This window comes from Apus apus, chromosome 2, assembly GCF_020740795.1.
Source record: "Apus apus isolate bApuApu2 chromosome 2, bApuApu2.pri.cur, whole genome shotgun sequence".
Classification (NCBI taxonomy): Eukaryota; Metazoa; Chordata; class Aves; order Apodiformes; family Apodidae; genus Apus; species Apus apus.
The window spans coordinates 103460068-103471936 of NC_067283.1; the positions used below are offsets into that span (position 1 = coordinate 103460068).

At 45.6% G+C, this 11869-nt stretch overlaps 1 protein-coding gene across 1 annotated transcript in view; it reads right to left on the reverse strand.

The window, feature by feature from the left end:
* Window positions 1–1303, reverse strand: part of VAPA (VAMP associated protein A) — a 30373-nt gene extending 29070 nt beyond the window's left edge. Inside the window, exon 1 of the mRNA XM_051610658.1 lies at window positions 1007–1303. Coding sequence (XP_051466618.1) covers window positions 1007–1082 — 76 coding nt within the window. The 5' untranslated portion in view covers window positions 1083–1303. The remainder of the gene's footprint in view (window positions 1–1006) is intronic.
* Between the last annotated feature and the right edge of the window lie 10566 nt (window positions 1304–11869).

Consider the following 11869-nt stretch of genomic DNA (forward strand, 5'->3'; position numbering starts at 1 on the left):
AACAGCACTAACTGGGACCTATTTTGACAGAAGCACATCATGCCAGCCAACAGTGCTGCGGTCGGTACGCAATATTCAATACACAGAAACTTCTGAAACGCACGCATTCCTTCCCCTCATTCCCAAGGAAGGAGCGAGCTGTGCTGCCGTAGCTACCGAGAGCCTGCCTGAAACACGACAACGTGGGGGAAAGGGCGGGCAGTCACTTGCCAGGCCAGCGGCCCGGGCTGCATCGGAGGGAGGGTGCGAATGCCCGCACACCGCTCGCCCGCACTCCCCGAGGGCGACGGTGCAAAACCGCGCCAGACCCGCGGGGACAGCGGCGGGGGCCAGGGCTCGGCTCTGACAAGCACCCACCGCCGCAGCCCCCGGAGGCGGGAGAAGGCCGAACGTGAGGGTAGCCCTCCCGCAGCGAACCTTCTCCCCCGCTCCCCGCCCCGCAGGGCGGCAGGGCTTCAACCGGCAGCTCCGGGGCCCTTCCTGCCCACGACAGCCAGAGGGAGACCTCACGGCGCGGAACCGGCGGCCACGCAGACCCCCGCGGCCACAGGAATGACAGGAGAGCGACTCGCCCTGCCCGGGGCTCCGCTACTCCAGGGCCGGGCCTCCCGAGCGGAGGAGCGGTGACCCGGCGGCGGCCGCGCCGGCACGCGGGGGGACCCGCAGGGGCAGGGAGCAGGACGGGCACGCCGACGGGGGCCGGAGGGGGGCGGCCGGGCCCCAGAGCACCGCGCCCGCCCGAGGGGGCGGCGGGCGGGCACCCGCCCAGCCGGGGACTCGCTCCGAGTCCCCACGGGATCCCAAGATGGCGGCGGCCGAGCCCGTCCACCGGCTCCGCGGCGCCCCCCCCCGCCCCCCGACGGACTCGGGCGGGCAGGGCCCGGCGCCGCGGCTCGGGGGAGGGGGAAACCAGGCGGCTGGAGGCGGCCCAGCGCCCAGGCGAAACGGGACAGCGGGCCGGGCCGTCCCGCCGCTCCCCCTCCCCCCGCTCCGGGCTCCCCCTCACCTTTGAATTTGAGGTCGGTGGGCGGATCGAGCACCAGGATCTGCTCGTGCTTCGCCAGAGCCCCGGCGGCCGCCATCTCGCTCGCTCGCTCGCTCGCTCCGGCGGGAGGAGGAGTGGGGGGAGGGAGGGAGGGCGGAGGAGGAGGAGGGGCGGGAGCGGGAGGCCGGGCGGCGGCGCCGCTCCCTGCCGGCGGCCACGGGCGCGGCGGGGCTGCCGGCGGGTGCGCGCCGAGGGCGGGCGGTGCTGCTGCCGCTGCTGCTGCCGCCGCCACTACCGCTGCTGCCGCCCCGGGCCCCGCTTGGCGCCTTCCCGCCCCCCCCGCGCGCCGGGCTCAACGGCCGCACGGCAACGCCGCCCTCCGCGGGCACGAGAGCGGCGGAGGCGGCGGGGCCCCTGCGCGCATGCGCCCGCCCCCGCTGGGTTCCCCCGCCTTTTCCCGCGCCGGGTGGAGCGCGGCCCCGGCTCTCCCGCTGGAGCCGCCGGGACGCAGCCGCGGAGCGGGGAGGAGCGGCGCCCTGAGCTGCCGGTCGCCGGAAGGGGAAAGCCGCCCCGGCTCGGCGCTTGGCGCTGCTGCGAGGCCGCCCCGGGGAACTACAGCTCCCGGCGTGCCGCGGGGCGGGCGCGGGGGCTGCCGGGAGTTGTAGTCTGCGCGGGAGGCTGAGGCGGGCGGCTCTGGCCTGGAGGCTGGGGGAGCGCGGCGGGGCATGGCTGCAGGGTCCCTGGGGGCAATTGGGCAAACCCGCCTTGGCCGCAGGGGGTCTGGCTTGAGTCCGGGCTGCTGGCAGGGGGGGCTGGAGGCCCTGGAGCCGGTTGGCAGGTGCTACCGGGCACCCCGCCTCGGGACGGAGCCGGCCCGGCTCGGCGCGAAGGCAGCGCTGCCAGGCAGCTCCCGGGCACCCCGGTGGGGAGGCCTGGCTCTCCAGCGGCACTGGGAAGCGGCCCAAAGCTCCCCTCAAGATGGAGAATTGTCATCAGGTGAAGGCTTAGGAACATCAACAGGGAGTCAATGTTGTGGAAGATCGAGCTCTTGCAACACCTGCTTGAGAAATAAGAGCCATTATTTATTAGCGGGCAGGAACACGGGGTATTTGCCACCCTTCTCACTTGGTCAGACACAGTGTTTTCGTGGTAGGCCTTTCCGTGAATGCCAGACTTTGAAGTGGATGGTGTGTCTTGGGGTATCTGAACACGCCAGTGACAAGCAAACGAGAAAAAGCAGATAGAGAAACAAATCCATCTGAACCTTGATGATTCCGATGTCCTAAATCTGCTTCTGAAGAATCTGGCTGTAAGATACCTAAGTTTGTGTTCACATTATGTTGGAGTACTGAAGATGGAAATGAAGTTGCAAGGATTAGCACATTTATTTTTCCTCTCTTGCTATCTGGTGTATGTAAACTAAGAACATGTATAGAGACACAATAACCCATTTGAAAAATATGCCTTGATCATAAATACATTCAAATTACTTAACTGCTTTACCTTCAAAATGAGCTCACCCTAGTCAGACTGGTGAATCACATGATTTCTTTGATGAATACCTCTAGCACTTTTCTCTGTGCCTTGCTCGCTGACAGCGAACACCCATGTGACTTTTAATACCATCAGTGCCTGAAGAAATAAGTGAGAAGTGCTGCGGAAAAGTACTTCAGAGCAGTTCTACCTGGTTGGAATTGGCTCCAATAGGTGTATGTGGCATATATGTGAAAGTGTTGCTAGAGGTCTGCAGCTATTGTGGCTGCAGTTTTCCTGCTACAAACTCATTTTATGATGCGCATAAAGCAGCATCATAAATTACACCCTGTATTTACAGTGCAACATTCAGAGTTATTGTCTGGTGGTCTGCTGGGCTTTGTTAGCAAAACCAGTGTTCCACTCTGTTTATGCATTCTTACCCCTGGGATCTGAAAGATAAACCAGAAGAAGACTGAGGGCTTTTTTCGCTATCCTAGTACATTTTTTTCTTCTTCTGTTAACAGGGAGACTCAGTCTGTTACCTCCACTCTGTTTCTATTAATGAATCCACCGAAGATTAAGCCTCAGAGTGCACTTCTCAGAAAGAATAATGTAGCTCCAGAATTACCCGGTGATTATATATCAGAAGAACTTCTGAGTCTCACCTTGCAAAGAATAAAGACATGAAGAACTGCTGGAAAATACTAAATGCCACCAAAGGTTCTGTCTTTTCTCATTTTATTGCGGTTACAAAATAACACTAAAGAGTACAAATGCAAAAGAAGCTTCCTCTATGCAGATTTAGAAGACAAAAATAAGTCGTTTTCTAATTTTTTTATACATCTCTTGTATTAGAAAATCTTGAGGCAAATCAGAAGTTAAGATCCTTCCTTAACATGGCAGCCGGTCCTGCAGGTTTTGCCATGCATGGTTTTCAGTGCAAACACCTTGTTAGACAAGGTTGAGTGATAGATGTACCTGACATCAGGGGATGTGTGTGGGTTGGGGGAGGACGGGGTTAATCCCTCTCACAAGCATATTGAGAGGCAGCAGTGAATGACAAGGCACAGCCTCAAGTACAATGTGGCTCACAGGCCGAGCATCACTGAGGCTGGAGTGGGCCCCAGGAGGGCCATAGCTCAATTTCCAAGTCACAGCAGGGTCAAAGCTGAATTCAGGCCAGGTCACTCTGGGCTTTGTCCTGTGGGGTCGTTAAAACCTCTGAGGACAGAGATTTCACAACCTCCCCAGGACAGCCTGGCTCAGTGTTTGCCTGGCCAGCTTCAATCTGCTCATTTTATGTTATAGTAATGGCAAAGTTAGTATATAAACATTGCGTGGGTGGATTAATAGTAATTACTTTTGACTATGTTTTTTTTAACATAGTCTTTGTTGTTGTTTGAACGCATTGAGAATCTTAATAATGCATTAATCTATTTTGTTGCCTTTAGTATCATTTCTGATCTAATGCTTTTATTTCATCCAGACTGATAGAATCTTTTACATTAAACAACACCTGTGCTGTTAATCAACAGTGTCTGGCAAACTTTTCCAGCATCTGATTCATTTTGTTTTAACAACTCATAGCACAGCTTAGGAATGAAATCTACGACCTGTTGCAGTCAATAGAAATCCTCTCCCTGCTTTTGGTGAGATCATGATGTCACTGCAGGAGTGTCATCAGTATACTCATCACTGCTTGCAAAAGGATAACATTTGCTTAATCGGAGGTCAACATTTGTCCTGTGTGTTTGTAGGTCTTAATGTTTTTCATACTGTGAATTCAGAATCGTTGTAATATCTCACTTTGGAGATGGCTTGACATTTTTCAAAACTGTTTGCTATTAAATATTAAGTAAGCTCTCCCTATACCTGAGAAGAAGCAGAGTAGATTCAGTTTCTTAATACTGTGTTCCACTGTTTATTGTGCAGGTAGTTCATCCAGTCTCACCAATTCTGAACTTGAAAATGTCTTGCAATAAAACAACTTTCTTTGCAATTTCTTGGTGTTATTAAGACTGCCAGAAAAAGCAACCAAGTGCTGCATTACATATCGTGTTGATGGAAAAATTCTAGTTCTCACTCAGGAAGTATCTCATGCATCCTGCACTGCTAAGTCAGTGAATATTGCAAAATGCAACAGTGTAAAGGCAAAAGTATGTTTTATTTTCTTTTCAAGGAAATACCTGGCCTTTTGGTGCTGCTGTTTATCTTCTAAAGTACAAAACTGTTCATACAGCAGGCCCTAGTCATTATTTACTTGACTGCTAATGAGTTTTAGATATAATTTTCCATTATCTATTAAGGATAAAATTTCAATCCACACTACTGTTGAAGATTTAAGGCATTATTCGAATGTTGCCACAGACTAGAAAAGTAGATCTTAGTTGAATAAATTCAAGTTTGTTCAACTACAGTGTATTTTGTTACACAGTGACCATATTATAAAAACATACAATGCATGTTGAATATTCAAGTAGAGAGAAGCCAGTAACACATAATGGCATTCTCATAAATAGCTATAGCCTAAAATTCAATGTGCTTTTCATATTTTGGACCCAATTTTGTTCTACTGAACACAAATATGCCCTTCACCATTGTCTTATGTAGAAGCCAGACAAAAATAGCATCTTGTCTGTGTGGTCTAAAGTAGCATTTTAAGAAGTTAATTATTCCTGAGCCAATTTCAAATGTGCTAAAAGCCATTAGTCCTTTGATAAAGAACAAAGTTACTGAGGAAATGGATTTTTGAATACTCTTTTCAAGAATTGGTTCTTGCTGTTCATATACATTCATGAGGGATGTAGTGAAGCAATTCAGTACACAGTGTGTGGAATGTGTGTGTGTGTGTTCATTGTTGTTTGCTGGTGTTGCATTTCTAAAAATGCCCCAATTCTTTCATAAAACATACTGAAATATGCATAGGCAAGTACATGAACATAAGTAAGTAGTTGAAACTCACCTCCAGAAATGGAAAACTGTCTTAAATAACAGTCTTAAACTGAGAAATAATTCTGCAGAAGCAGCATGATGGTGCCTGTGGTCATTGCATCTCTTTACCAACCTGATATTCTTGCAAACAACATCATGGTCTTTCACATTCTCAGTTTAGAGAACTCATCTGGCAACTGGGATTCAAATTTCCCCTTTCTGTGGCTCTGTTAATACACATAGAAGTTCTGCAATGTTAATTCTGTCCTCAGCATCTCCTGAGCAGTCCCAGGAAGTCCTCAAACTGTATTTTCACATTATGCCTAGGTTCAGGGCTTATGGTTCACAAGGTAAATAGGAGCAAAAAATGTCATATCAACGCGTGAAAGACAAGCATTGTACTGAGGCTGTGCATGACATATGAAGTGCTTTTCCTCTACTAAGCACTGATAAGACGTGCACTGAAGTGCTGTGTCTGATTTTGGGCCACAGCCTTCAGGATAGATGTGGGATAACCGAAGGGAGTCTGGAGGAGAGGACCTGTAATAACTAAGGTCCAGAAAACAGGTTGAAACATGAGAATATATAGAAAAACTGAGGTTTCGCCTAAGGAAGGCAAGATTGAGTCACGTGTTCAGTAACAGTCTTCAAACACATTAAAAACTATTGCAAAGAGAAATAAAAGAGTCTGTCTTGCTTAATTTCAATAGAACAGGAAGTAATGGGTGTAGATCGGAGCAAGAACTGACTGATTTGGATCAGACATGAAGTTTTTAAGAGTAAGGATAATGAACAAAAAAGATTGTCTGGAAGCACAATCCATGGAGTCCCAGTTGCTGACCTTTAAGAACAGGTTAGACATCTGTTGGAATATATAAATTTAGCTGATCCTGCCTTGAGATGTGATCTCTGAAGTCCTATCCAGCCCTATGAGTCTATCATTGTGAATTCCAGTGTGCTCAAAGATTAAACTGATCATCCACAGTGGAAATGTCAATTCCCTAAGGTCTAAGCTACAGTCCATTAAAATCAGGAAATTTTTTCCAATGACTTTAATAAGCATTGGATCAAGCCCTAATCAAGTGTGTAATTTGGAGCTGTGTATGGAATTTGGCCTACAATTATGTTAATGTTATTTGCAAATGAGAAGAATCCAACTCCTTTTCCCAGGGCACATTAGTTTGCAATGGTTACAAGAGAAAATAAACACATGCTGAAGAAACATTGCTAAGTAATTCTTACAAAATTGAGTAGAATTGACTGAAGACAAACACAAGGAGAAGATCTCTGAGGAAAAAAATAGCAACATTTCTCAAGGAAGAACATGTTGGATAGCTATTTTTTACATCAATTAAGCAGGGCCAGACAGAGACAGCAAAAACTATGTTAACAACACTTTATAAATAAGTAGTATTGTGACCGTGAGAAAGAAATGTTTGTCTCTGATAAAATATTAAATTAGCTGAGAGCCTAAAAATGGGCAGAGCAAAAGAAGGGGAGACATAGAGGAATTTAGTAGTTCAATTGGTTGCATAGTTACTGATGAGGAAAGATCCATTCCCCTGTAGTTTGTTACCAAACAACATAAAGCTTTTCCTCCGCTCTGAGAATTATCAATTAAGTCACAAGCAGTTATGCCAGCTAAAACTCTGTCTCTGCAATTGCACATGTTCATGCGATCCGGAGGGATACAGGAATGCATAAAGGTAAGAATTCGAAGATTTGCAGAAGGCTCCTGTGGGCATCCACAGCCACTCTGCTTTCATGGGTTGTGTGCATCTCCTGGAAATTCTTTATTACCCTCGTGTTGTGGCAGGGAACAGGCAAGTGCTCAGAATGCTTCTGTAACAGATGCAGGAAGCTAAGGTTACTAATACGCGGCTAATGCACACCTAAAATATCTTTGCTCTTGATTAATTAATTATCTCTAGGATTAAAGACACAAGGTTTCTAGAATCATCTCCCCACTCCAGTTTGTTTGTTGCAGATGTGTTCTGTTGTCTGCATGCACACTGGAACGCTCTACCTGAGAGATCATTTATGAAATATTTATTTACTTTGCATTCAGGGAAGAAAAAAAGAAAAAATCTCCATAATATTATTGACAGAATCTTTGAATGCCAAACACTGAATTATTTATTGCTTAATTGTACAAATGATACTCACGAGGACCTTTTAGATTGCAATATGCAATTGATACACTGCAGAAAACCAGGGACATGTCTTTCAGACTTTGTTCTTGTACTTCAGTGGGCCACCTTAAAACAGATATTGAACATTTTGCAGAGGTAAAGCTGGAAGACCCAACAGCATTCTTAAAGTTGCAAGGGCTAAAAAGGCCTGCAGAAGGCCTCGTGTAGCAAAAGATGCTCTGACCTGGATTAGCCCATGTGGGACCTTTCCATATGTCGCCATGAGGCAGCAATCTATCACTGTCCACAATTCCCTGATGCTCCCCTTCCCTGTGGGCAACCCATTCGCTTCTGCCCTTCAGCAGGTCCTAACTGCTCTATGGGCACTGCAACCCTGTGCACTGGTCTCCACCTCTAACCACGAATACTCACCTGTTTTTTTCCCCAGACACCAAGCACAAACAGGGCAGGTTCAGAGAGTGCACCCAGTCACCCACTACTTTGGTCCCGTGCCTACATACCTGTTGCAGAGAAGTACATAAATAGATGATTCACTGTTAAATTCGTAAAGTTAAATGCTTGTAAATATTTGTCAACATGCCTTTTAATGCAGACTTTAACTCTGCAATCACTGTTTTAATTCCACAGGTTTCCTGGCTTCAATTCTGCTTTTCAGAGAGGAGCACATTATAGCACATTGAGACAATTCTGCTCCTACTCCATCACCTCAAAATTATTTTTGTCCTGTTTTGCTGGGTTTTTTTCCCCTTCCATCTCAACTTATCCACATTGCTTCAGCCCCTCTCTTCTCACTGACTAGCAAACAGACAGGCCAGCAAGCTTCCCCTCCTTTCCCCTTCAAATGAGGCACATGTTTTTTCTCCTTCTTTGACCCAATTATGAGAAAAAAAGCATTTTAATATAAATTAATAGTAATGTAATAGAAATTAGTAGCAATTTAATAGAACACCAGAGTCAACCACTGCAAACCTGGAATGTGATTTTTTTTCTTGTGCTTGGTCATTCCTTGCATTTTTTCGTTCCATGAGTAAGGCAAATAATAGAGATGAGGAAAATGGAAATCTGTAGTGGATTAGGGAGTAGCTTCTGTTCATTCACCACCCTCCTTCTCTGGGTTAGCACCAGAGACTTCAGAGAGTCCCACAGTACACAGATAGGGGGTAGTATCTCTTCCACATCAAGATTCATCTTCTTTTTAAATACTGATCTGGAGCACCACGTATGTGGTTTTGTTCTTTTCATTCTTTCCTTTCCAGCAATGGTGTCATGTAAAAAGTTATTAGCAAAGAGTTTGTTTCCTTCCAGATCACTGATAAAGACATTGAACTGAGTTGGCTCCTTTGAAGCTGTTAAATAACCCATTAGAAGAGAGTAGAAACATGCTGATGTAGCTGCTAATTGATTTGCAGAGCATTTGATTCAGGTAAATTGATTTTTGTTTTGGTTTGTTTTTATTTACTAGATTGTCATGCAGGGCTACATCAAATGACTTAAAGTAATCTGCGTGTATTAAGTCAATACATCTACCTTAAGCAACTGCCTTTTAGTCTTGTCTTGTTGCTTGAAAACACCTGTTTTCCATGAAGCGTATATTGATTGACTTTACATAAGCTACTACCTATGAATTAATTTCTGTTTCCCATAGCTGTCTTTATTAGTATTTTGCCTGGGGTCTATGTAATGCTTGTAATTAACCAAACCTATCACATTTATTCTTTACACTGTGCCACATTCACTTTTAAACAGCCATCTGAAGTTTCCCCTGTGCACCAGTATTTGTTCAGAATTAATATGACTGGTTCCAAGAGTATCTCCACCAATTTTTGTCATACTCTTGGGAGCATTCAAGCCTGAAGTTTTAAATGTGTTTTCCTTTCACTGATGAACATCCTCTCACACATACAGTGAAAGAGAGAGAATTTCATATCACTTCATAATTACAACAGAAAAAAAAAAATCAGCTTTTCAAAGTGGCTTACTAAAAAGTGTGCTTTCTTATCCAGAAGCTACTTCCCAGCTGAATTCAGTTTTGCTCACATCAAAGGCGAAGAAGAAATAGCTGCATTTTGCTCTTGATAGCTATTCAGAGACAATATGATTGTGACAGAAACAGCTGAGCTAGGTTTTGGCTTATGCATCAGTAACAAAACAAAAGTTAAAGGATGTTCAATCTTAGGGATGGCTAAGGCAAAAAGGTCAGTCTTTAGACAATTTTCACATTCTATGTTGAGTTTCCAAGTCTGCCATGGAATCTCCAGCAAATCTTAGGAGGCTTGATCTGGATAACTTTGATGTACAACAAAGCAAAGAACTGCATCTTTAAATTTTTACTAAGTCACATTTAAAATCTCAGAATTAGGCTCTTCCTTAAAAACTGTTATACATTGCAAGTGCTTGTGTTTTCTAGTGACATCACGCATGATATCACTGAATCATAGAATGTCTTGGGTTGGAAGGGACCTCTTAAGGTCATCTAGTCCAATCCCCCTAGAAGAAGCAGGGACACCTCACACTAGAACAGATTGCTCAGAGCCCCATCAAGACTGACCTTGACTGTCTCCAAGGATGGGGCCCCCACCACCTCTCTAGGCAACCTGTTCCAGTGATCCACCAACCTCTTATTAAAGAACTCTTTCCTAATATCCAACCTAAATCTATCCTTCTCTAGCTCAAAACCATTGCCCCTTGTCCTATCATTACATGCCCTAGAGAACAGGTCTTCCCCAGCCTCCTTATAGGCTCCTTTCAGGTACTGGAAGGTCACTATAAGGTCCCCCTGGAGTCTTCTCCAGGCTCAACAACTCCCTCAGCCTGTCTTCGTAAGAGAGGTGCTCCAGCCCTCTGATCATTTTTGTTGCCCTCCTCTGGACACACTCCAACAAGTCCACACCCTTCTTCATATTTTTTTCCTGTATTGAAAAATGAAACGAGCTTTCAAATTTTAGTTTAATTTCTTAGAGATGAACTGGATAGATATTTCCGAATGACCCCTTTGGGGCCACTGACTCAATTCTAACAAATTTCAGTAACAACTCATTATAAAACACTGCATAGGATGGGAGGTTCTTCTGGCCACATTATAAATGACCAGACTTTGTTTTTTTCAACCTAGATAACATAGATGGATTTATTCTTAAACACAAGCAAAAGTAATTTGTTTGATGGGATGGTGATAGCAACATCTATTAATTATCTGACTACTTTTCTAGAAACTAGAAGAGTAGAGTTTACCCAAGATGAGATTAAACACAGTTCTGCACATTTTCAGTTTCACTGTCTGTGTTGCCTTTGTGTTAGTCAAGTACCTAATAAAACTCAACACTTCCTTTCATTGTGTTATCATCCAATACCAGGTGACATCATAAGGAAATGAAGTATTTGCAGTTGACTCACAGCAAAACCTAGAAACACACAAAAACACCCATGAAGCCTACTCATGTATGAGGCAATACTGAGGCCAGTCCTGAGGAAAGTGATAGAATTGCTGTGGAAGCCCAGCAGTGGCAACCTCAAGCCTCAAGGCCTTAAAGCCCTGACTAAAATTGCTCTTATTCAACGGCCACATTGAGGGATGGCAGTTGAATACCTGCATAGGAGGCATTTACCCTGGTGGGAGAAGGGAGACAATTTGGACTCTGTCATAATCAGTCAAAAATCTCACTCTTCATAGATCAGCTCTGAGCACAAAAGATGCAGGGATAGTAATGGTTCTACTTAAAATTGCAGTTGTCTGTGAAATTTGACAGGGAATCTGTATCAACTCATCACATACTTTCTATGACATGGTTGTGTATGAAATCAGATAGGCCACCCTGCTTGAAACATGGTTTGCTTACATTTCTAGCATGACCTGAAGATACCAAAAGAAAATCACAAGTTCCTGAACTCTAATTTCTTGCCGGTGGCTGGCTGGTTTAAAATACACATTGGAATTATCTAATATCCAGAATTTAGTTATGCCTCCAAGCTCCCACTAAGTAGAAGGAAAATTTCTGGTGCAGCTTGAAAATGGCAGGGCATGCGACATCTCTCCTCAAATGTCTCCGGAAATGGGAACCTCTCGTGGGAATTCAGGCACCATTTCACAAAAATAAAAAAGGCTATCCTTCTTCAAAAGCACACCTGTCAGAAGGCAGCCTCAACAACTCCAGGCTCTCCTGCACTACCAGAGACATGGGCTGAGTCATGTTGTCAAGAAATCGCTAAAGCTAAATAACCACTTTCCCAGAGCTTTGAAACCCATAGCTCCCAGACATCCTCACCTCACTGTCACTGATGTGATGCAAAACAGACTTCTTAGATGGAGGCTGGTAGCTGCTTCAGG